The sequence below is a fragment of the Narcine bancroftii genome, chromosome 8, assembly GCF_036971445.1.
Source record: "Narcine bancroftii isolate sNarBan1 chromosome 8, sNarBan1.hap1, whole genome shotgun sequence".
Taxonomy (NCBI): Eukaryota; Metazoa; Chordata; class Chondrichthyes; order Torpediniformes; family Narcinidae; genus Narcine; species Narcine bancroftii.
This window is the reverse complement of record NC_091476.1, coordinates 88,459,709-88,486,800: the sequence shown is the minus strand read 5'-3', so window position 1 is coordinate 88,486,800 and position 27,092 is coordinate 88,459,709. Positions and strand designations below refer to the sequence as shown.

General features: G+C 47.9%; 1 protein-coding gene across 1 annotated transcript in view; it reads right to left on the bottom strand.

Moving 5' to 3' along the window:
- kirrel3a (kirre like nephrin family adhesion molecule 3a) overlaps window positions 1–27,092 on the bottom strand; it is a 218,538-nt gene that overhangs the window by 47,037 nt on the left and 144,409 nt on the right. The window contains exon 5 of the mRNA XM_069896281.1: window positions 20,193–20,298. Within this exon, the coding sequence (XP_069752382.1) occupies window positions 20,193–20,298 (106 nt within the window). The remainder of the gene's footprint in view (window positions 1–20,192; window positions 20,299–27,092) is intronic.

Sequence of the window (27,092 nt, the reverse complement as noted above, 5' to 3'; positions counted from 1 at the left end):
TCTCCAATTGCCCCCTTATCACTCACCGCCCTCTAATCCCTCACCACCCCCTTTTCCCTCTGCCCCATAATTGCCCCTTTATCCCTCATCAACCTCTTACCCCTCACTGCCTCCTTACCCCTCACTGCCCCCTTATCCCTCACTGCCCCCTTATCCCTCACTGCCCCCTTATCCCTCACCTTCCCCTTACCCCTCACCTTCCCCTTATCCCTCACCACCCCTTATCCCTCACCACCCCCTTATCCTTTACCCCCCCTTACTCACCGTCCTCTTACCTCTCACTGACCCCTTACTCCCACCACCCCTTTATCCCTCACTGACCCCTAATCACCCCCTTATCCTTCAATGTCCCTAATCACTCACCATCCCCTTATCCCTCACCACCCCCTCATCCCTCACCACTTCCTAATCACCCCCTTATTCCTCTGTCCCCTAATTTCCCCTTATCCCTCACTGCCCCCTAATCCCTCACCACTCCCTTATCCCTCTGCCCCCTAATCTCACCCTTATCCCTCACTGCCCCCTTTTCCCTCTGCCCCATAATCACCCCTTTATCTCTCACCACCCCCTTACCCCTCACTGCCTCCTTACCCCTCACTGCCCCCTTATCCCTCACTGCCCCCTTACCCCTCACCACCCCCTTACTCACTGTCCTCTTACCTCTCACTGCCCCCTTACCCCTCGCCACCCCTTTATCCCTCACTGCCCCCTAATCACCCCCTTATCCTTCAATGCCCCTAATCGCCACCTAATCATTCACCATCCCCTTATCCCTCACCACCCCCTCATCTCTCACCACTTCCTAATCACCCCCTTATTCCTCTGTCCCCTAATTGCCCCCTTATCCCTCACTGCCCCCTAATCCCTCACCACTCCCTTATCCCTCTGCCCCCTAATCTCACCCTTATCCCTCACTGCCCCCTTTTCCCTCTGCCCCATAATCACCCCTTTATCTCTCACCACCCCCTTACCCCTCACTGCCTCATTACCCCTCACTGCCTCATTACCCCTCACTGCCCCCTTATCCCTCACTGCCCCCTTACCCCTCACCACCCCCTTATTCACTGTCCTCTTACCTCTCACTGCCCCCTTACCCCTCACCACCCCTTTATCCCTCACTGCCCCCTAATCACCACCTTATCCTTCAATGCCCCTAATCGCCACCTAATCATTCACCATCCCTTTATCCCTCACCACCCCCTTATCTCTCACTGCCCCCTAATCACCCCCAATCCCTCACCGCCCCCTTATCTCTCACCACTTCCTAATCACCCCCTTATTCCTCTGTCCCCTAATCGCCTCCTTATACCTCACTGCCCCCTAATCATCCCCTTATCCCTCTGCCCCCTAATCACCCCCTTATCCCTCTGCCCCCCAATCAACCCCTTATCCCTCTACCCCCCAATCACCCCCTTATCCTTCTGCCCCCTAATCACCCCCTTATCCCTCTGCCCCCTAATCCCCTTATCCCTTGCCACCCCCTAATTGCCCCCTTATCCCTCACTGCCCCCTAATCACCCCTTATCCCTCACCGCCCCAATCTCCCCCTTATCCCTCTCTGCCCCTTATCCATCTGTCCCCAATCACCCTCTTATCCCTCACTGCCTCCTAATCAATGCCTTTTCCTCCACCACACCCTAATCACCCCCTTTTCCCTCACCACCTCCTTGAATTTTTCCACTGCCCACAGGGAACGGCACTGCCCACTTTGGGAATCACTAATGTGGATGACGTCTACTACCCTGCCTTAAAAACTCAATCAACTTCATCAGTTTATGATTTCCTACGCACCAAACCATATTCTTTGTTCCTAATCAATCTTTCCTTTTCCAAATGCAAGATTCTTCTCTCAGAATTCCTTCCAATCACTTTTCCACCACTGAAGTAAGGTTCAGCCATCTGTAATTCTCTAATTTATCTTAAATAAAGGTACGACATGAGCTATCCTCCAGTCTTCAGGAACTTCATCCCGAATAAGCTACGGATCACTGCCTTGCACAACGGAGAGGCCACAGTCTTCCAATATATGAAAGCTATCTCCCAGTCATGGAAGGGGAGATAACATGGACATGTGGGCACGATTGGCGACCGGTGAGCGCAATGCTATTACAGGGCCCGCGACCTGGGGTTTGAATCTGGCACTGCCTGTAAGGATTTTGTATGTTCGCCCCATGTCTATGTGGGTTTCCTTGCAGGTGTTATGGTTTCCTCCCCCTCTCCAAAATGTACAGGGTTTGTTTGTTAATTGGGTGGCACAAAGTTTCAAGTGGTTGGGGTGGTGGAACTGCTGAACTGTATTGCATTCCTGATGACCTGGCTCCAACCCGTCCTGTGACAGAACCTGTGGCCCCTCCCTCTTTTGAACTTGTATAAAGTCTCCATCACCCTGACCCTTCCAGGCCCAGAAAGCCTGGGTCATGACACAGGATGCGGTCCTTGCCCATTGTGAATAAAAGCCTGTAGATCAGTGGCTCAGCCTCAGCCTCGAGTTATTTACTGTGTGTCAGTCGGAATTGGCTTCTAACGTGTTGTAAATTAAAAAAAAATTACGGGAAATGTAGACACACCAACAACATACACCACATATTTCAATGTGATTATCATCGTGAACAATTTTTTAAAAAGTTGCTAGACATTTCTCTGTATCTGTGCATCATTCAGACTCTTACTTCATCAGATCAGAGTTGTTACTGCACAGTGGAGATCATTCATCTGTCAGGTCTTCCCTGGATTCTCAAGGGGCAAGCCCATTAATCCATAATTCTCAACGAGCCTTGAGTCCCTCCTGCCATGGTCAAATATCAATAGAAACTCAGTGACATTAAGACACTGGGTGTAGTGATATTATGCCTTGGGACTAGGAGAACAAGGACCAGTAATTCAAAATGAGGAGAAATCGGGAAATGCACCTCCTTCAGCTGACTGGCTCAAATGATGGAGCAGAAAGGGAAACATCCATTCAACTATCGAGAAAGGTGATGTGCCTGTCCAGACTGGTGATGTGCCTAACCAGATTGGTGACATGCCTGTCTAGACTGGTGATGTGCCTGTCCAGACTGCTAATGTGCCTAACCAGATTGGTGACATGCCTGTCTAGACTGGTGATGTGCCTGACCAGACTGGAGATGTGCCTGACCAGACTGGTGATGTGCCTGTCCAGACTGGTGATGTGCCTAACCAGATTGGTGACATGCCTGTCTAGACTGGTGATGTGCCTGTCCAGACTGCTAATGTGCCTAACCAGATTGGTGACATGCCCGTCTAGACTGGTGATGTGCCTGTCCAGACTGGAGATGTGCCTGACCAGACTGGTGATGTGCCTGTCCAGACTGGTGATGTGCCTGACCAGACTGGTGATGTGCCTGACCAGACTGATGATGTGCCTGTCCAGACTGGTGATGTGCCTGACCAGACTGGTGATGTGCCTGTCCAGACTGGTGATGTGCCTGACCAGACTGGTGATGTGCCTGACCAGACTGGTGATGCGTCTGACCATACCAGTGACATGTCTAACCAGACTCTAGCGATGTGTCCGACCAGATACTGGTGATGTGTCTCCACTTCATGGGTATACAACAATCTGTGAAGCTTTTACACTGTAAACAGAATGATGAATCAAGAGGACAATAATTCATTAGAATACTTTTTTGAATATCAGGGATGAATTATGGATGAATGTGTAAACTTAATAATTTTTTTTGGCATGAATTTTAATAATTGCTTTCATTAAAATAATCAGACATTGGCAATAAAATATTGTCCACTGAATTTGAGGAATATATCGGGACGCTTTCTGGCAGGTGGTAAGAAATTCAAATTATGCTGAAGTATGCAAGCTTCTGTTTACAATATATTTCATGTCTGACTGAAATAGATGAATGCAATTCATTTTCAAGGAGGCAGATCCTGCTCCGAAGAAAATATCCAAGATTATTGCTCAACAGAGCAGCTGGTAATCTGTCACCTCGATACCTACCTCTTCTTCCACAAGTCCTGACCATTGTCTAGGCTGGGCCTATATCAAGTTTTTGTTTCTTGTTATGGTGGTACAGTGAAAGGGTTTATTTTGAGTGCTATCCAACAAGTCTATCCCGACATTAGTACAGCAGAATAAGATTCAATTTATTGTCATGTAATGAAGACAGTGCAATATTAAATGGAATTTGTTTTCATCTGCTGCAAAGCGAACAGATTCACTATCAGCAGAAATTGTGTGAGGTGCCTCTTACAGTCAGAGACAAAGAAGCAAAAGAGAGTCCCCTCCACGTCACCATGTGTCCGTGGATTTGCCTCCAGCGATCCTGCAACCCCCGCAGCCGCAAAGAGCACAGTCCAGACCAACTGCAGTCCGAGCTCCAGATCTGAACCGACGACACAATCAGGAACCCCTTGCACCCTCTCATGTCCCAGTTCCAATTCCTGGTACCCTTTCAATCAGTCTTGAGCCGGTCTCCAGCTGTCCGCAGACCAGTGTGAATCCCTAGCCAGCAGCCCAGTCTGCATGGGTTCTTCTCCTCGAGTCACTAATAGCCCCCCACCTGCATGTTTCATCAATCGCAGAACTGTGGTCTTCTCTGCTTCTCCTTCTCAAATTGTTGGGGGGGAGGGTGTTCTCCCCATTTTCTGGTACCCTGCACCAGTCATCTGCTTTCCCGTAGTCAGTAATGCCTCACGGCTGTTCCCCATCATAGACGGCGCTGTCTTGGGCCACCATCGGCTCTATTTACATGACTTTTAAATCCTGTATGGAGCTGACAACAGTCAGACGGGCGATTGGACCCTGTGGGAGTGCTGTGTCTCCGTTCCCCACTCTCAGCAGGCCTGCACCGTAGCCGCCGTTTTTTAGAGCTGGCACTTGTATGGAACACTCAACAATAACCATATAACCATTTACAGAGCAGAAACAGGCCATGTTGGCCCTTCGAGTCTGCACTGGTTCACTAAAACAACTCCACTAACTCAACCCTCCTGCTCTCCGCCCATCACCCTCCAACCCCCTCACCTCCATTTACACATCCAACCTTCTCTTAAATGACAGAAGGGACCTTGCCACAAATGTTTCATTTGGAAGATCATTCCATTCTGCCACCACTCGTTGAGTGAAAAAGCAACCTCTAATATTTCTCCTAAAGTTTTGCCCCCTTACCCTTAACTCATGCCCTCTTGTTCCAACCTCCCCTGCCCTCAGGGTTAAGAGTTTGTTTATGTCTAATCTATCTATTCCTCTCATAATTTTAAATACCTCTATCAAGTCCCCTTCAGTCATTTACATTCCAATGAATAAACCAGATGCTGTAAGCCAGGCAACATCCTTGTAAACCTTCTTTGCACCCTCTCCACCTTATCTATATCCTTTCTATAATTTGGAGACCAGAACTGAACACAGTTCTCCAAACCTGGCCTCACCAATTCCTTAAACAGCCGCAGCATCACTTCCCAGCTCCTGTACTCTATACGATGATTTATGAAGGACAGCATACCATATGCCTTCTTAACCACCTTGTCTACATGGGAATCCACCTTCAGTGAATTCTGTACCATAACCCCCAGGCCCCTCTGCTCCTCTGTGTGCCTCAATGCCCTCCCCTTAACTGCATATGTCCTATTCTGGTTATTTTTACCGAAATGCAGCACCTCACACTTGTCTACATTGAATTCCATCTGCCATCTTTCGCCCACTCTTCCAAACAAACCAAATCCTTCTGTAATCCAAGAAAATCTACCTCACTATCCATCACTCCCCCTATTTTCGTACCATCCGCATATTTGCTTACCCAGTTAACCACACCCTCCTCTAAATCATTAATATAAATGATAAACAACAAGGGACCCAGCACCGATCCCTGAGGCACCCCTGCTTGGCACAGGCTTCCAACCTGACATACAATTGTCCACCATGACTCTCTGCTGTCTATCTCCCAGCCACCTCTGAACCCATGTCACAATCTCTCTACTAATTCCTAGTGACTGAACCTTCCTTATTAACCTTCCATGCAGAACCTTATCAAAAGCCTTACTAAAATCCAAATAGATCACATCACCTGCTCTTCCTTCATCCACCTTTTTTGTCACATCCTCAAAAAACTCAACAAGGTTCGTCAAACATGACTTTCCTTTTACAAACCTATCTGGGTGCCCCTAATCAATCCCTGCCTATCCAGATATGCATATATACTATCTTGAAGAATACCCTCCATAACCTTCCCCACCACTGAAGTCAAACTTACTGGCCGATAATTACTTGGCCTCCACCTAATGCCTCTTTTGAACAACGGAACTACATTTGCAACCCTCCAATCCTGTGGTACCACTCCCTCCTCCAGAGATCTTTGAAAAATCACTGTCAGTGCCCCTGCTATTTGTTCCCTGACCTCCCTTAAAGTCCTGGGAAAAATCCCATCAGGACCAGGAGACTTATCCATCTTAATTGACCCTAGAAGATCTAAAACCCTTGCTTTACTAATCCCTATCTTCTCCATAACTAAGCCCTTTGCCTCTCTTATCTTGTATAGCCCAATGTCCCTTTCCTTCGTGAATACAGACGAGAAAAAATTGTTCAATATTTCTCCCATTTCATATGGTTCCTTACATAGTCCACCAGTCCCATCATCCAGTGGACCTACTCTATCCTTAACCCTCCTTTTACTGTTCACATATCTGTAAAAACCCTTAGGATTCACCTTCGCCTTATTAGCACTGGACTCCTCATACCTTCTTTTTGCCTTTCTAATTTCCCTCTTAAGGTTCTTCCTGCAATCTAAGTAATGATTATACATCTCCTCAATCCAGCGGTTTTGCAGAGTGAGGAAAATAGTTTTAAAGATGCAGTGAAAACTTAATATCAACTCATTTTTAATATAAAAAAAGGAAATTTATTTACAGCTGATATATTCCATCTGAAAGCCAGCTGCCTTCAGCCTGTTCTGAAAATTCTGGAGGATTAACTTTACCATTCATCTGCATATTAATTTGGTGTGACCCTGAAGAAAGCAGCATAAGAGGCTGAGAGGATACCTGATAGAGGGGTATTTCATCACGCAAGGTATTGATCAGGTGAACAGTAGGAATTTTTCCACTAGGTTTCCCTTGTAGAGATAAAAGTTAGAGGATAGAGTTAAGGGTGAAAGGGGGAAAGTTTAAAGGCAACATTAGGAGAGCTTCTTCATGCAGAGAGTGGTGGGAGTGTGGAATGAGCTGTGGTAGAACACTGTATTACAGTCATTGTACAGGTTGTCCCGCCCCGATACTATAACTTCTCCCCATCCAGGATCCCTAATGCAGGTGGTACCACCCAATCCCCTCCCTCAGTACTGCCTTGGAATTGGGCCAACAGCTTGTAAGAGACAAGTTTGTAGCGATTAAATTGCAGTGCTATTAATCAGACCCGACAGGCCAGAAGTCGAGATTAACAGGCTTTAATTACTATGAATGAACAGTCATCTCTTACATGCAGTTGGCCTGAACCCAAGGCAGTACTGAGGGAGAGGATTGGGTGGTACCGTCGGCATTAGGGATCCTGGAAGGGGAGGAGTTACAGTATCAGAGCGGACCAACCAGTAAAATGACAGAAATACAGTGTTCCACCACATTCACCCTTCTTTTGAAACAAAGTCTGGTGGGGTGAGAGTCAGAGGTCATTCAGTCTATTTACAGGTTCAGCTTGTCCTGTAGTTTCCTCCATCAAACTGCCTTCCACAGTGCTGGCTGAGGTGTTGCTGAAGGCTCCTGGGCAGTATGATGGGCTGTGATTCAGTTGGCTGAATGGAATCAGCTGGGGCTGGTTCAGGGGGTGGGTGTGGGTCAGGGTTAAGGTGGTGCAACTGGGTGCTGATGGTGGGGTTGGATCTTTGGCCACATCTCCTCAAGTCGCGGGGAAGGGGAGGGGTACTGGTGAATTGACCGTGGTCAGTTCAGCAAGCGCCTCAGTTGTGGGGGCCCCTACATAAGCCAAGTCCTGGGCAGAGACAGTGCCTCAGAGGATGGTCATAGATTACAGTGAGAGCATCAACTGGTTCACCCTCTTGGACGCCTGTCCCCTCCCCTGCATAGTTGACATGGTGAACGGGATTGCCCAATACTGAATTTTCTCCTCCATTGACCTCAAGTCGGCCTATCACCAGTTCACGATCCACCCAGAGGACAGCCATTCATGGCATGTGAGGAGGTCGGCTGCCTCTACCATTTCCTCAGGGTCCCCTTTGTAGTCACGATTGGAGTTTCGGTCTTCCAGAAGAAAATGGACTCAATGATGGACAACCACCAATTGAAAGCCACATTCTCCTTCCTAGCCATGACCTGCAGGACCACAACGCTAACCTGCAGAAATTCCTCCAGACAGCTAAAGCCATAAATCTCACATATAACTAGAAGGAATGTGTGTTTTGCACTTCACATCTGGCTATACTAGGGTGTGTGATGGAAAATGAAGTCATTGGACCTGACCCTGAGTGTATGCAGCCCCTGCTGGAGCATTCACTCCCCCATAACCTCTAGGCCTTGAAAAGGTGCCTGGATTTATATTTATACTATGCGCAATGGGTTCCTAATAATGCAGACTACTACATTTCCCCCGTCGGCAGAAGCCCAAGTGGCTTTCACTCGCATCAAAGGCGACATTGCCAAGGTGGCGATGTAAATCTCATCTCATTCCAGGTGGAGAGCGATATGTCTGACTTCACCCTGGCTGCCACGCTTAACCAGGTGGGCAGACTTGTGCCATTTTTCTCCCGTTCACTCCAGGGCCCCAAACTCCGGCACTCAGCCAGTGAGAAGGAGGCCCAGGCAATACTGGAGGCATTATCTAGCCGGCAAACCTTTCACCCTGCTGACTGACCAACATGCAGTCGCATTCATGTTTAACCACAAACAGCAGGAAAAAATTAAGAATGACAAGATCCTGAGGTGAAGAATTGAACAGCTCACCTACAACTACGAGATCATGTACCAGCCCGGGAAGCTCAATGAGTCACCCAATGCCCTGTCCCGGGGTACCTGCGCCAAAGCACAAGTAGATCGCCTCCAAGCTCTACACAACAGCCTCTGCCACCCTGGGGTCACCAGGCTCTATCAGTTTATGAGAGCCTGTAACCTCCTATACTTGTTTGAGGACATCAGGGAGCTGACCCGCAGCTGCCTGGTCTGACGGGTTATTTTATATTATATATAAATATGATTTTAAAAGATATAGATTGTGGGGGGTTTAGTGTGTAGGTCACTTCACAAACAGATCTCATTTGAAATGCAAGAGCCAGCAATCTGCTGGTTGTAGTTTGCTGTTCTAAGAGGGGTCATGTGGTTTTGCAAGCAGAGAGAGAAAAAACATGTGGTTCTTTGGAGAGAGAGAGAGAGAGAGAGAGAGAGAGAGAGAGAGAGAGAAAAATTCAGCTAAGCATCAGCTGAGACTAGAACATGACAAGCTGGAAAGCCTGTTGAAACCCCATTTTTAAGATGGGTTGTGAGTTCTGAGTTCAGCCTGTCGAAAACCCTTGTAGTCCTTACAAGAGGAAATGGCTGGCTAGAGTGATTTCCCTGAAACAAGGGAAACAAGAGGAACTCTGTGGTGACCTGGAAGAAGAGGTTATCATTTGGAAAACCCATGATGGGGCAAGTTTCTTTGATAAGATACTGAAGTGGCTGATTGGAGGGAATCAGTTTGTGTGTGTCCAATAAGCAACAATCTCTCTCTGAAACCAAAAAGAACCTTCCTGAGTGGTAACCATTTACCTTTAAGCATCAGAGCTTGGTGAAAATTCATAAATGTTAAATTCTGTGCACAGTAAAAGAATTGCCTGATACCGGTGATCTTGGAGGATTGAGAAGTGAGATTGGACGATGAACCAAAGAACTTTCCTGAACATATACACATTGCATACACATGCGCTTAGAATTAGAAGGCGGTTAAATTATGTTAAATTGTTAATAGTATAAGCTAAAGTTTGATCCTGTTTTTCTGTTTAAAGAAAATTAAAAGCAACTTTTGTTTAAGTAACCGTTTGTCTTGGTGAATTTCTATTGCTGCTGGGTTTTGGGGTCCTCTGGACTTGTAACACTGGTTTGTGCGGAGTGCAAGCCACACTTCTACCAGCTGGAGAAAGCTCACCTAATCAAGGCTACCAACCCCTTAAATACCTGCTGGCCAAAGGCATAGCCAAGGGCAGGACCACCAGCTATAACGCCTGAGGGAATGGCCAGGTGGAAAGGGAGAATGGCACCATTTGGAGGGCAGTCCTCCTGGCCCTCAAGTCAAAAGGGCTACCCATCTCCCAATAGCAGAGGTGCTCCACACCACCAGGCCCCTCCTCTGTACAGAGACAAATGCGACCCTGCATGAAAAATTATGCTCCTTCCCCAGGAGGTCGGTGTCGGGAACACTACTGGTCTGGCTGATGACCCCAGGGTCTGTGCTACTTCGGAGACATACCAGAACCCACAAAGCAGACTCTCCAGTTGAGAAGGTCCATCTTCTCCATGCCCCAGTATGGAATACTAGGATAGGTGGAGAGACACTATCTCCGTCCGGGACCTGGCACATGTAGGTCAATTGGGTGTAAATGGGTGACACTGGCTTGTGTGCTGGAAGGGCCTGTTACTGTGCTGTTACTGTCCTGTATGTCTAAATTTAAAATTTAAACTTAATTTAGATTTTATCAGGATGGTGCCTGGATTGGAGAATATGTCTTATGAGTTAGTGCTTTTCTCTTTGCACTAGAAGGACGAGAATATTCTCGGCGACACTAGGTATTATTCTATTTAGTAGAATCCTAGCGAAAATTTTGCCTGCAATGGAGAGCAATGTGATTCCCCTGTAGTTTGAGCAGTCTGATTTCTCGCCTTTGTTTTTGTACAGGGTGATGATGGTGGCATCACGAAGATCCTGAGGCAGTTTTCCTTGGTCCCAACAAAGCTTGAAAAACTCATGCAGTTTGGCATGCAGAGTTTTGCCGCCAGCCTTCCAGACCTCTGGGGGGATTCCATCCATACCTGCTGCTTTGCCACTTTTCAGTTGTTCGATTGGCTTATATGTCTCATCCAGGGTGAGAACCTCATCCAGCTCTAGCCTTAGGGGCTGTTGAGGGAGCTGGAGCAGGGTGGAATCTTGGACTGAGCGGTTGGCACTGAAAAGAGATTGGAAGTGTTCTGACCATCGGTTGAGGATGGAGATCTTGTCGCTGAGGAGGACTTTGCCGTCTGAGCTGCGCAGCGGGCTTTGGACTTGGGGTGAGGGGCCGTACACAGCCTTTAGAGCCTCGTAGAAACCCCTGAAGTCGCCAATGTCCGCGCTGAGCTGTGTTCGTTTGGCGAGGCTAGTCCACCACTCATTTTGGATCTCCCGGAGTTTGCGCTGAAGATGGCTGCATGCACGACGGAAGGCTTGTTTCTTCTCTGGACAGGACGGCTTTGTAAGGTGAGCCTGGTGGGCAGCTCGCTTCTTTGCCAGCAGCTCCTGGATTTCCTGGCTGTTTTCGTCAAACCAGTCCTTGTTTTTCCTGGAGGAGAAGCCCAGTACTTCTTCAGTGGATTGCAGTATGGTAGTCTTCAACTGATCCCAGAGGGTTTCAGGGGACGGGTCCGTGAGGCGGGTTGCATCGTCGAGTTTTGCTTTGAGGTTTGCCTGGAAGTTTCCTCTCGCTTCGTCTGACTGCAGGTTTCCAACATTGAACCTCTTTCTGGGGGCTTTATTGTTCCTGGGCTTTGGTTTGAAGTGAAGGTTGAGCTTGCAGCGAACCAGCCGGTGGTCAGTGTGGCATTCCGCGCTAGGCATGACCCTGGTGTGGAGCACATCTCGTTTGTCACTTTCTCGCACCAGGATGTAGTCCAGGAGGTGCCAGTGTTTGGATCGGGGATGCATCCAGGTGGTCTTAAGGCTGTCCCTCTGCTGAAAAAGGGTGTTTGTAATGACAAGCCGCTGTTCTGCACAGAGCTCCAACAGGAGGCGCCCATTGTCGTTGCACTTGCCGACGCCATGCTTGCCCAGGATTCCTGGCCAGGTTTCTGAGTCTTTGCCGACACGAGCGTTGAAGTCGCCCAGGATGACAACCTTGTCGGCTGTAGGGGTGAGTTGGATGAGGTTGCGCAGTGTCGCCGAGAATATTCTCCCAGAATCACAGTGCGGCTTTCGCGCAAACAGAGGAACTACTGACATGGTCTTTGCCCTCAGACAGATCCAAGAAAAGTGCAGAGAACAAAACAAAGGACTCTACATCACCTTTGTTGACCTCACCAAAGTCTTCGACACCATGAGCAGGAAAGGGCTTTGGCAAATACTAGAGCGCATCGGATGTCCCCCAAAGTTCCTCAACATGATTATCCAACTGCACGAAAACCAACAAGGTCGGGTCAGATACAGCAATGAGCTCTCTGAACCCTTCTCCATTAACAATGGCGTGAAGCAAGGCTGTGTTCTCGCACCAACCCTCTTTTCAATCTTCTTCAGCATGATGCTGAACCAAGCCATGAAAGACCCCAACAATGAAGACGCTGTTTACATCCGGTACCGCACGGATGGCAGTCTCTTCAATCTGAGGCGCCTGCAAGCTCACACCAAGACACAAGAGAAACTTGTCCGTGAACTACTCTTTGCAGACGATGCCGCTTTAGTTGCCCACTCAGAGCCAGCTCTTCAGCGCTTGACGTCCTGCTTTGCGGAAACTGCCAAAATGTTTGGCCTGGAAGTCAGCCTGAAGAAAACTGAGGTCCTCCATCAGCCAGCTCCCCACCATGACTACCAGCCCCCCCACATCTCCATCGGGCACACAAAACTCAAAACGGTCAACCAGTTTACCTATCTCGGCTGCACCATTTCATCAGATGCAAGGATCGACAATGAGATAGACAACAGACTCGCCAAGGCAAATAGCGCCTTTGGAAGACTACACAAAAGAGTCTGGAAAAACAACCAACTGAAAAACCTCACAAAGATAAGCGTATACAGAGCCGTTGTCATACCCACACTCCTGTTCGGCTCCGAATCATGGGTCCTCTACCGGCACCACCTACGGCTCCTAGAACGCTTCCACCAGCGTTGTCTCCGCTCCATCCTCAACATCCATTGGAGCGCTTTCATCCCTAACGTCGAAGTACTCGAGATGGCAGAGGTCGACAGCATCGAGTCCACGCTGCTGAAGATCCAGCTGCGCTGGATGGGTCACGTCTCCAGAATGGAGGACCATCGCCTTCCCAAGATCGTGTTATATGGCGAGCTCTCCACTGGCCACCGTGACAGAGGTGCAACAAAGAAAAGGTACAAGGACTGCCTAAAGAAATCTCTTGGTGCCTGCCACATTGACCACCGCCAGTGGGCTGATAACGCCTCAAACCGTGCATCTTGGCGCCTCACAGTTTGGCGGGCAGCAACCTCCTTTGAAGAAGACCGCAGAGCCCACCTCACTGACAAAAGGCAAAGGAGGAAAAACCCAACACCCAACCCCAACCAACCAATTTTCCCCTGCAACCGCTGCAACCGTGTCTGCCTGTCCCGCATCGGACTTGTCAGCCACAAACGAGCCTGCAGCTGACGTGGACTTTTTACCCCCTCCATAAATCTTCGTCCGCGAAGCCAAGCCAAAGAAAAAAAAAAGAAGGACGAGAGATGATTATAGAGGTCTACAAGATAAGTAGCATAGACATCCAACACCTTTTACCTGGGGCATGAGTAGCGGTCACCAGAGTATATCTGTACAAGCTGAGGGGAGGAAAGATTTGGAGACAGCAGGGGTAAGTTTTTTTTAACATAGAGCGCTTGGAATGTGTTGGTACATTAGAGATGTTTAAAAGACTCTTAGACAGGCATATGAATGGAAAAAAAATTGAGGGTTATGGGTGTGAGGTAGGGAAGGTTCAGTTTGTTGAGTAGGTTTCTAGTGGTCAGCACAATATTGTGGGCCAAAGGGCCATACTATACTATAATGTTCTACATTCTATGAAATTGATGATGGAACATGATTGTGATGCCTGGATAACAGAGATCTAAGCTTCTCTCTGTATCTCAGTACACATGAACTCTGAACTATGTCCAATCTTACAAATTAATACTTAAGAGGCTCTAAATCCATGGGACATTGAGTGGAGATGCATAATGCTTTAATTTCAGCTCGTGGATCACTTTCAAAACCAACCTGGGCTTTTTTAAATGCGTGAAAAACATATTTAATCTGACCTCATCACGTAAATGTGGTTGACAGATGAATTTCTACTGCTGATGCTCGATATTTTATTTGAACTTGAGCATGCAAGGAATTCAATGATGTATAATATGATTTAGTTCTTCATTAAAAGCAATTTGCATAAATGCCTTAACTTGAGCGATCCTTCGCCAGTCTGGGAGAAGGGGAAGGAGAGCCTGTGAAGGGATTCAAGCTGGCTGGAAGCCACAATGGGTTGCAAGGTAAGTGGTCACTTGGCTTGAATAATTCACACTATTAAATGTTCTGGTTCCCAGACTTCTAAATAAAATCCATCACCTGAAGAACAAATTGCTGGACTTGGTCATCGCTACTTCAATGTAAGGTATGTTCAGGATCCAATCCTTCAGTTTCCTTTGTCCACTCATTATGAATGTGAAAGGCCTTGAGACAATGCATTGAGCATTTGTACTGTCTCTGGACAGGGGTTCACAATGGAGCAGGAAGAGAGCATTCCTGACTCTCTAGATAAAGCCTAGAAAAGGATCCAGACCCTCTAATGAAGTGATTGTACCTACTTTACAATCCCGTCATAATCTGTCATTGGGCGCACTGAGGAAAACTGGGCTATAAGGAAATAACATGAAACCTCCACCTCCATTTCACAAGATCATAGCTAATCTGGTTGTGGACTTACCTGCCTTTGCCCCCACTATCCTTAATACCCCTACTGTGCAAGAAAAATCTATCTATCTGTGTGTAGATTTAAAGAGGCATCCTCTACTGCTTCCCCGGGTAGAGAGTTCCACAGATCTCACCTCCAGTGGAAAGAACTTTCCTGCCTCTTTCTATCTTTTTTCTACGTTTCTATAAAATCCCCTCCTATTTTAAATTCCAGGAGTACAGTCCCAGATCTCTTGTCGTAGGCTAATCCCCTCATCTCTGGGATCAACCTGGTGAATCTCCTTTGCACCACTCTCAAGGCCAGTACATCCTTCCTCAAGTAAGGAGAGCAGAATGCACACAGGGGCAGCCTCACCAGTATCCTGTACTGTTGCAGAAGAACCTTCCTGTTCTTAATTTCAATCCCTCTGGCAATGAAGGGCAACATTCCTTTTGCCTTCTCGATTACCTGTTGCACTTTCCGAGATTCAGGCACGAGCACTCCCAAGTCTCTCTGCACAACAGTTTGCTGCAGTCTTTACCATTTAAATAATAGCAGGGAAGCTTTTTGCCCAGAGTAGGGGAATCGGTAACCAGAGGACATTGGTTTAAGATGAGGGGAGAGGGATTAACAGCAACTTGAGGGGTATCCTTCTTACAACAAAGAGTGATGGGGGTCAGAGGAGGAGGTTGCAGCAGATGGTATTGCAACGTTTAAGAAAGAAAAATGGGCAGACTGATGGATAGGAGGTTTCAGAGAGACGTGGGTAGAATGCAGACAGGTGGAACGTGTGGGGGAACATTTTGGTTGGCCTGGACAAGTTGGGCTGAAGGGCCTGTTTCTACTCTGTATGACTCCAGTGGCTCAACAGATGATCTTAATATCTAAGAGCCTCAAACCTGGTAAACAGTGAGCTCTGGTTGGCCACTAGCTGAGCTTGGATCACTGCTGTGATCTCCTTCCCTTACAATTATCCATGTTTTTTTCGAATGGCTATCAGGCTCTTGAACCTCCCTGCATTAATAATACTGGCCCAAGACCACCAAGCCTCTGACTCTATACGATTGAATATTTATTATTGTCGGTTATTTTTCTTCTTAATTTTATTATTCTTGCTCTTCTGTATTGTTGTATTGTGTGCTTTATGCACCTGGGAAGATGTCAATAAGAGGCACAGACAAGAAGGGCTGAAGGCCCTGTGTCTGTGCTGTAGTATTCCTTGGTTCTAAGTAAGACTTTCATTGCAACTTTCCTTATGTATATGACAATACACTCATTTATTATTCAAGCTATGATCAGCAGGAATCTCTTACTGCCAGACTACAAGCAAGGGAAAACAGTACTTGGATTCCCATCAGCAGATGCCAGTGCTGCTTGATATTTGAAATGTAATTGCTGGCACACTGGTCACTAGGAAAGTTAAGATTTATTGCCCATTCTTAGTTGCTCTTGAGAAGTTAGCGATAAGCTTCCTTCTCAAGCTGTTGTCGTCTGTGTGGTGAGAGCACCAAAGGTTTGAAGATGTTAACCCAGCAACAGTGAAAGAGTAGGGATTTATTTCCAGGGAAGGTTGTGACCCGAGGCAATGTGATGGAGTCCGCTGCACCCTCAGGCTTGTCCTTTGAGGTGGTGGAGTTGGGAGGCTTGTTGAAGAAGCCTTGGTGGGTTGCTGTGGACGGTGCGCAGTGGGCCAGACGTGAACGCTCGCAGATTACTGATCAGATATATTGTTGACTGCTCACCAGGCCAGTTGTGTGCTGAATTTAATGACCACCATCAACTCAACCTGTCATCCACCTTATATTCTTTATCCTCTTCTAAAGATTCTGACTGGGATGTTTCCACCAACAAACTGTACCATGTCTCTTGCGATCTTACACACATCCGTTCTTCCAGTGAGGGGCATTCTCCAGTGAACCAAAAGCACAAGTCCTGAAAGGCAGGCCATGTCTATGATGACCTTAGCATCAAACTGCTCTCCAGGGTAAGATTAGCTACATAGGTGCCCAAGTTCTCTGCAGCAAGCTAAGCGACTAAGAGATCTTGTATTGTTGCAATAACAGCAAAATCCTATCTCCACTAACCGTAACTGTTGATAACGTCACTGGGAAGCCACATTCTGGTCAGGGTGATTGTTAGTTAGAAAAGATGATCAATTATTAAAATGTCAGCATCTGCTGGATCTGCCTGCAATGGTGCAATTAATTACCTCACTTTTCACTGAAAGATTGAAAGCAGGTCCCTTGTACAGATGTGACATGCACGACGACTCCTTCCATGAATCCTCTGTGTCCCCATCCTTGCTTCACACATCCTCACACCATGAGCGTTTGGGGGCCAAAGTCTGAAGTCTCTGAAGGCCAGGTGCACTGAATCTACATGCATCCTGTGGACTGGATCCCAGAGAAAGCCTGCAGCAGATGCTCACTGTCAGTTAGTTCAGGGGCATTGGAGCAAATGCAGATCAGTGCATCACATAAACATGCTGGAAAAACTCAGCAGGTCATGCTGCATCCGCAGGAAGGGAAGGAAGGGAAGGACAGCCAACATTTCAGGCCTGGGCCCTTCATCAGGGATCTGCTGAGTTTCTCCAGCTCGTTTGCATATTGGACTCTACCTCAGCATCTGCAGACTTTTTTGTTTAACAAGAGTAGATCAGTCAACCTTTGGTCATGTGATGTTCCTCCATTTAACAGCTTGTGATGGCTTGTATTTATTTAAACATATATATTTATTAACCTATATAGGTTATAACAGGATATAGACAGGATGCAGAGTTGGACACAAAAGTGGCAGATGAAGTTCCATCTGGATCATTTTGGGATGGTCAAAATTGAGGCAGAGTACATGGTTAATAGCAGAATTATTAATAGGGCGGAAGAACAGAGGGACCATAAGTTCCCAATCTATAGATCTCTCAAGAATGCTGCGCAGGTATAATGGAGAGGCAGCGTCCACCACTGAGTGGCGCTGCTGCGCTCCTGTTTGGAGGACACACTACCTGCCAGTCAAGGTCAAAGATTCACCCCGAGCCATCAAGGTGACCCTTATGATTGGCCCACCTAAATCACCAGGTGCTGCAGTCCAGGCAGCCCGCCCAGGCTCAGCCCTTACCTTCACCCAAATAGTCCAGAAGGATCACCTCAGTTCATTCCTGCTGAGCCCCTGCACTTGGCTTTGAGCCATTGGCCACAGCAACCAATGGCACCCACACTGACCCTTGTGATTGGGCTGCCTCTTTGGACTCCTCGTGGCATGTAAGTATCACCTTCCACACTGGGTTGGGGTGAGTCTCGAGGCTAGGTAGCTAGAGCCGTGTCTGTACCGGTCAAGGGGTGGGGGCATGTAATATCACCTTGATCTGATTGTTGAATGTATATGCTCTTGTAACTTCCCCAGTTTCTGCTGGTTTTCCCCTTGTCATCAAAAAGTATATATTTACCTCTCCTGTATATTGTGTATGTGTAGAAGTTTGCTTGACATATCGACCCTGTTCTCTCAATTCCATCCCTGAAATAAACGTGTGCTTTGCACTTGCACTTTGCTCTGGTTCTTAACATGTGGGACCCACACGAACCCACAAGATCAGGACTTCAACCATCAGCCTGGAGAGGAAGTACTGGTAGAGTAATTAATCATGGTGTGGGTGACCTTGGGTTTCCTGCCCACTGGAAAGGTTGGTGGAACAATGAGCAGATGCTCTGGCCAGTGCTGGTTTCCTGAACTCAGCTTAGGCAAGTCCACCCCTACTTGAGGCTGCGTGCTTAATCCCCTGCCCTGTTTCCTCCATACCCACCAACTCTGGCTCCAACAAGATATATAAATTTCCCGGTGACACTACCAGCCTTGGAAGAATAGCTGGTAATGATGAATATAGGATGGAGATGGAGAATCTGGTTGTGTGGTGCTGGAACAACAACCTTCTTTTCCATGTCAGCAAGACATGGTAGCTTCAAGTTCCTGGATATCTCCTGGGGCCAGCACATCGAGGCAATCATGAAGAAAATACACCAATACCATCACACTCTAAGGCAGTTGAAGAGATTCGTCATGTAGTCAAATACTCTACTGAATGTCTACAGAGGTACTGTGGGATGTATACAGTCTGATTGCATCGTAAGTTTACAGATGTCGGGATTGTAGTGCAATACATGCAAGACCTGGAGAAATTCAGCAGGCCATGCAGCATCTATGTTGGGGGGGGTGTTGTTTTTATAGATTAGTACAGGGGGTTTTAGAGTAATGTGAATTTTTTTCTTCTCTTTGACTGTATATGGAGAGATGAAGACACCATAGTGGTCTGCGTGCAGAGACATGGACTGGCCCACAAAATGGCCGATGAACGCAGTGACCTCGCAGACCTGCTGTCGTCCCAGGTGAACTCTGCACGGCAGGATGGTGGGGAACTCTGGCAGGAACGCTGGCCAATCCCAGGCCGGAGCTCCGATGGCGCGGGGGGCCCTGATGTCAGTGCTTGGGCCCCATATAAGCGTGATGGCCAGAGCCATAAACCGGTCTAATTTTCCAAGGCTTTGGTGTGTGTGTGTCTTCCTTCTTCATGCTCGCGTAGCGCTTACGCTACAACACTATTATTTTTCACTGGTTGTTCTAATCTTGACAACTATGTCTCCTTATTCTCTCCATTTCATATAACATTAAAATTCAATAGAAAGAAGGAAGCAAAGAAATATAACCAACATGCATCACAACCTGACTTAGCTCTCTCATGTAGAAGGCTGAGGAATGGAGAAAATCTCATGATCCATTAGGGGCACTGACCTCCCATCCATCAAAGACCTCCTCGGGAAGGCTGCCAACATCATTAAAAGAAGCCTCCACACTTTCTTCTCGCTGCAGCCTTCAGGCAGGAAATACAGAAGCCTGAAGTCTGCCACCTCGAGGTTAGTTTCTTTCCATCATGCTCTTGAACCTCTGATGCCCCCTCAATAGCTTCAAAGACCAGAAGTTGTAGAGAAACTGACAGGCTTTTATTCACCACAGAATGGATGTCCGCCCATGCTGGTCAACTGCCCTGAACTGAGGAGGGGGCTGTGGGCGCAGTCGTTTTTATTCAGGGGTCAGTGAGAGGAGCCTCAGGCACAGTCAGCAATGGGGCGTGTCCTAGCACATCCACAACCTCCCCACCTACCCCTACCAGAACATGACTTTAAGACCACCAAAGATCCCTCTGCCCTGCTGGCTCAGCACATATTTATTTAAAATGGTGAATATTTATTATTTTTCCCTTTTTTTTTGTGTGTGGCTGAGTTTTCTGCACCAGGGAGGCAGCAGCAAAACTTTCGTGAAGCCTAACCTTGCACCTTGCACTTTATGTCTGACAGTAAACTTCATTCATTCATACTCAGCAGTGAAGAGTTACTCAAAGCCGGTAGGAAATCTGAAGGTACCTGTACAGGCTGACGGCAGGATTTGCTTTGGCAGAGCATCGAAACTTCACTGTACTCCCTTCCAGAACAGGCTGTGGCTCCATGGTCAAGTTCACCAGAGGTGGGTCTGCAGGCAGAAAACAAGTCGTCAATGCATTTCCACCTCATCCTGCAATTATCTCTCTCTCTCTCTCTCTCAAAAAGTCTCTGCCATCCTGCAGAGTTAACGCAGGTGAATATGGTGTGGATTATAGAACAATATAAGGCAATGCATATTTGGGTGAAGTTAAAGTTTGAGAGTCGGGACAAAATGGACTTACTAAACAACAAACTGAATTGAAATGTTGGCCTTAATGTTAGAAAATATATATAACATATAACAATTACAGCACGGAAACAGGCCATTAGGCCCTTCTAGTCCGCACCGAACCAAACACCCCTTTCTAGTCCCACCTCCCTGCACAATGCCCATAACCCTCCATCTTCTTCTCATCCATATACTTGTCCAACCTTTTCTTAAATAATACAATTGACTCCGCCGCCACTATTTCTCCCGGAAGATGATTCCACACAGCTACCACTCTCTGAGTAAAGAAGTTCCCCCTCATGTTACCTCTAAACCTCTGCCCCTTAATTCTTAACTCATGTCCTCTTGTTTTAATCTTTCCTCCTCTTAACGGAAATAGTCTATCCACATCCATTCTGTCTATCCCTTTCATAATCTTAAATACTTCTATCAAATCCCCTCTCAACCTTCTACGCTCCAAAGAATAAAGACCCAATCTGCCCAATCTCTCCCCATACTCCAGATGCTTAAACCCAGGTAACATTCTGGTAAACCTTCTCTGCACTCTCTCCACTCTGTTTATATCCTTCCTATAATTAGGCGACCAGAACTGCACACAGAACTCCTAATTAGGCCGCACCAACGTCTTATACAATCTCAATATCACCTCCCAACTCCTATATTCCATGCAATGATTGATAAAGGCCAGCATACTAAAAGCCTTCTTCACCACCCTATTCACGTGAGTTTCTACCTTCAAGGAACGATGTACCGTTACTCCTAAATCTTTCTGCTCTTCTGTATTCCTCAATGCTCTCCCATTTACCACATATGTCCTATTCTGATTCTTCTTACCAAAATGAAGCACCTCACACTTATCAGCATTAAATTCCATCTGCCATTTTTCAGCCCACTTTTCTAAGCAGCCCAAATCCCTCTGAAATCCTTGAAAACCTTCTTCATTATCCACTATTCCACCTATCTTAGTATCGTCTGCATATTTACTAATCCAATTCACCACCCCATCATCTAGATCATTAATGTATATAACGAACAACAATGGGCCCAATACAGATCCTTGAGGCACACCACTGGTCACCGGCCTCCAACCTGACAGACAATTATCCACTACCACTCTCTGGCCTCTCCCCTTCAGCCAATGTTCAATCCATTTGACTATCTTAAAATTTATACCTAAAGACTGCACCTTCCTAACTAACCTTCCATGTGGTACCTTATCGAAGGCCTTACTGAAGTCCATATAGACAACATCCACTGTGCTACCCTCATCCACATTCCTAGTCACCTCTTCAAAAAATTCAATCAGATTGGTCAAACATGACCTTCCTCCCACAAATCCATGTTGAGTGCTCCTGATCAGACCCTGTCTATCCCAAACTATCTCAGTAGACAAGGACAGTGATGGGAGGGGAACATGAAAAGAAGCAATTTTGGAGAGTTATGCAGAGCCACAAGGGGAATGGAAGAGAAGGCAGACATGTATTGTCAGGCATGAGTCGAAGATTATTAAAATTTAACTTTAGACGTAGAGCACTGATCGACCATCAATAACTAGAAAGACTGTTGTTGAGAAACCAATCGGCTTTTATTCACTTAAGAACAACGGCACCTCCATACTGTTCGACTGTCCTGCACTGAGGAGGGGGCTGTGGAACAGTCACCTTTATACAGAGCCAGCATACCTGCCAGCTCAACTGCTCTCCACAGACTGAGCTCCCCAGGCTCCAAGAGTCTCTGGCGGATGTAGTTTGAATTGATCTCAGTGACGTAGGCGCCCCGGATCAGGTCCTCCATGCGTTCTGTGGTGGAGACAGCCTTACATTCATAGGCCCTGCCAAGGGCTCACAGGGCCAAAAGATATTCAGTGTTGGACTCAACAGATCGTTGTTTGCAGGCCACTAGAGTAGACAACATTGATACTATCCTTTGAGTAGGTCCATGGCTTCCTAGTACAATGCAGTGTCCCTGATCAAAGAGTACACCAGGGTGCTGACCCAGGAGTGCAGCACTTGCAGCTTATCATCCTTTGATCGCACAACGGTGAAGAAAGTCTGCAGGAATGCCTCAAAACAGCGCAGTCAGAGCTCAACGATGGTGGATGCCTCAGGCGATTGAGGGTCGATCTTCGGCTTTTCTGGCTACAGGATCTGCGCCATTGTGAAAAAAAATACTTTAAGTGAATAACATTGATGCCCCATCAATTACTCGAAAGACGGTTATTGAGAAACAAATGGGCTTTTCTTCACTGAAGAACGAAAGAATGTAGCGTGTGTGCTACCGGGGAGTGTGGGAAGAATGACACAAACCCAAGTCAAATTTGAAGTCTGATTTATTGCATTGGCAGCTCTGCTTTATATTTTCTCCCTGCCTGCTGATGACAGAAGTGACGTTGGATCGGTTGGCATTCTCGCCATGGCTTATTGTTTCCCGCCGTGCGGGTTGTCACCGTGTGGGGTCAGCCATCCCGTGTCTTGCTACCTGACCCCCAACCCCCAAGAACCGGTGATTTGAACGTATTCCATCGCTTTCGGTGGTCTATCTCTGTGTCGTGGGGGCTGAATGGCTAATGCCCAGAGGTGCTAGCTTGAGCCGGTTAATGGTGAAAGTCTCTTCCTTAATGCCAATATCCAGCACACACATCGTCCCGTTGTGTCTGACTACTTTATACGGCCTCTATTGCAGTGTGTCCGGTGTTACCCCCTCCAAACTAAGAAGAACTCACAGATCTCTATATTTTTGGGGATATAGGATTTGGCCTGGCCGTGTGTCAGAGGCTGTGGAGGTGCTGGAGTACCCAGTCTTTCTCTCAGCTTTGCCAATGAGGCAGCGGTCAAGAACTCTCCTGGTATCACCAACGGTGTGCCGTACACCATCTTGGCTGCTGTGGTATTGAATCTTTCGGCGCGGTGCAAATCCCTAGGAGGACCCAGGGTAGCTCCTCTGCCCAGTTCGGACCCCGAGCCAAACCATCAAAAGGCACCTTTCAGTGCCTGTGGAACTGCTCCACCAACCTGTTGGCCTGAGGGTGGTATGCTATGGTATGATGGAGCTGGGTTCCCAGCGCTGCCCAGAGCCCCGAAGTGAACTGTGTTCCTCTATCGAAGTCATATGCTCCGGGACTCTGAATCTCGACACGCAGGTGTTAATCAGTGCCCTGGCGCAGGTCTCAGTGGTTGTGTCAGCCAGTGGGACCGCTTCCGGCTATGTAATGGAGCAGTCAATCATAGTGAAGTGATATCTTTCCCCATGGGAAACTGGTTGAACCTATGTGGCGCTGGCTCGAAATTCTTGGTGGGGGGGGCATCTTGACATGTGTCTACATTTTGGATGTTTGGCAGAGCGTGCAGATCTTGGCCCACTGACTGACCTATTTCCGGTGGCCATCCCAAACAAATCTACTGGCCACTATTTTGACAGAAGTTCTGATAGCTGGGTGCGCCAGGTCCTGCCATCTCCACGCTGCTGGCATGAGGGGGTAGCGTTTTCTGGTGGAGGCATCGCAGAGGAGTGTCTGGTTACCAGGGCTATTGGGGACATCCTCCAGCCTGAGCCTGGAAACTGCCGTCCTGTATGCCGGGATCTCAGGGTCTTCCTTCTGTGCCCTGACTAGGGCTGAATAGTCTATTCCCTGGGACAAGGCCCGGACGGACTCAATCGCGGGGCGTGACAATGCGTTAATCACCACATTGGTTTTACATGTGATGTGTTGTATGTCCATGGTGAACTCAGACACATTTGAGAATTGTCGCTGCTGCCTGGCCAACCACGGGTCTGACACTTAATGGAAGGCAAAGGTTAAAGGTTTATGTTCTGTGAAGACCCTGAATTGTCTACCTTCCAAAAGAATACCTGGTGCCTGACTGCCAGGTACGGCACCAATAGCTCCTGGTCAAAGGCACTGCATTTGAGATCAGGTGGCCAGAGGTCTCTGCTAAAGAAGGCCAGGGGCTGCCATTGCCCTTCGATGAATTGCTCCAGGCCTCCCCCTACTGCTGGGCTGGAGGCGTCTACTGTGAGAGTGGTTGGCGGCTCTGGCCTGGGGTGTACCAGAAGGGTGGCATTGGCAGGGGATCCTTAGCTTTCTGGAATGTCTCAGATGCCTCGTTGTCCCAGGTAATGTCTTTATTTACCCTTCCCTGCCATGAGCATGAAAAGGGGGTGCATTATGGGAGCTGTTGGTGATATTAATCGGTCATAAAAGTTAATCATACAGGCAAATTCTTGCAATCCCTTCACTGTGCGGGTCTTGGCGAAACGTCAAACAGCCTCTAAGCTCTGTGCCTGTTGATTCAATGCTCCAGGAAGTTGATCGTTTCCAGCCCGAACTGGCACTTAGCAGGGTTTATAGTCAGCCCGAATTCCTGCAGCCGGGCGCACAGACGCCTTAGATGGGCCATGTGCTCTGCGTTGTTGTGGCTGGCAATGAGGATATCGTCCAAATAGATGAACGTGAATGTGAGATCCCGGCCCACCATCATCCTCTGGAAGGTCTGGGCCGTGTTCTTACGTCTGAAGGGCATTCTCAGGAACTCGCAAAGTCCAAAAGAGGTAATGATGGCGGCTTTAGGGATTCCATCGGGATGGACCGGGATCTGGTGAGGTCGACTTTTGAAAACACCCATACCCCTTGTAAGTTAGCAGTAAAGTCGTGTATGTGGGGCACAGGGAACCTGTCGGGTGAGGTGGCAATAGTCTCCTCATGGTTTCTACCCCCCTGCTGCCTTCGGTACCATGTACAGGGAGGAGGCTCAGAGGCTGTCAGAACGCTGTGCTATCCCAAGCTCTTCCATTTATTAAACATCACCTTGGCAAGGATGAGGTACTCAGGGAGAAGGCAGTGCACCCTGGTGTGGAGCGGGGGCCCTCGGTGAGGATATGGTACCTAGGATCTGTGTGAATGCATTGTTGGACACGGTAACGGAGTCAAGGTGGAGCGAAGGTAACTTGGTTTCCCTCAGGGGCATGGTTTGGAAAGTTCTGGCATGCACCAAACACCACCCTTTAAGGTTCGCCAGCAGGTAGTGGGCTCGCAGGACAACTGCTTCCAGGAACAATGTCCACATGAACCGGTTACTGCTGAAGCGGAGGGGGATGGTGCGGGTGCCGAATGTTCATATGGTGGTGCTGTTCGCTGCCCTCATGCCGGGCCCGGTTTGCTGATCCAAGTGTCATAGGCCAAGAGGGGGAGGACACTTATTTCACCACCAGCATTGATGAGCAAGCACCTTCCGGATATAAAGTCCCATATGTTGGCCAACCATCGCAGCTATGAATGATGGGTGGCCATGGCATTTTCATGAAATGCGCAGGGTGGGTGGCATCGAGAGCCCCCGCACCCTATCGTTGGTGATAGTAACAGTACTGTTGCCTCTCTGCTTGCTGTGGCCTTGTTGCCAGCTGGAGTCGGGGACTAGTGATCTACTCCCCCGAGGTGTTATTTTCTTTCTCCGCTTTCCAGAGCACGTCCGCATGGGCTGCGACTTTTTTGGAATCACTGAAGTCCTCATCAGTAAGCAAGAGTCGGATATCTTCGGGAAGCTGCTCCAAGAAAATCTGCTTGAAGAGCAGGCAAGGCGTGTATCCCTCAGCAAGGGTGAGCATTTTGGTCATGAGGGCATATGGAGCCCTGTCCCCCAATCCATCCATATGCAACATTCAGGCAGCATGGTGAGAGCCTGAAGGTGTGGGTTAATAGCTCCTTTTGGGCATCGTATTTGCCTTGCTCTGGAGGCTGCCACAGGAAGTCAATGACCCTTGTTGCCGTGTCCTGGTCGAGCGAGCTCACCACGTAGTAGTAACATGACAGTTTTCAAAACGTCGTTGGCGATGATCTGTCAAAGGTGGAATTGGGCCTTGGCCTGTTCGAACCACACGTGTGGCTGGAATACCCAGAATGTTGGCAGCTTCAACGAAACCGCATGAAGAGCTGCTTAGTCCGTCATCTTCGACAGTTGGACCTGCTGGGGTCACCAATGTAGTGTGTTCACTACTGGGAAGTGTGAGAAGAATGACACACACCCAGGAAGTCAAAGTTGAAGTCAAAGTCAAAGACTGATTTATTGCACTGGAAGCTCTGCTTATATTCTCTCCCTGCTACTGATGACAGGAGTGATGTCACAGCAGCACCGGCCTTGGATTGGTCAGCGGGTTGTCACCTGGGACATAGGTCATTGGCTCCTGTGGGGTCTGACTGGTCGCCCTGTTCGCTGGCAATCTTGTGTACTGGATTGCATCCTGATTAGCAGGCCACTACTGGCACATCCATTCTGTCGACTGTCCTGCACTGAGGAGCTACAGTGGAACAGACACCTTTATACAGGAGCCTGTGGGGAGGGGTCACATATACAATCGGCCAATAGGTGTGGCTGACCAGACGCAAGGACGGTAACATTTTGGCCCAATTACCATACAGCTCCTGGTTTTTTTCAAATGGCAGGAGGAAACCGGAGCCCCCGGGGAAAACCCACACAGAAACAGGGAGATCGTACAAACTCCTTACAGACAGCATGGGATTTGAACCCCGGTTCCAATCACCGGTGCTATAATGGCATTGTGCTAACCGCTATGCCAACCATGGCATCCCTGAAATGGTAAAAGAGGGATGAGATTGATGA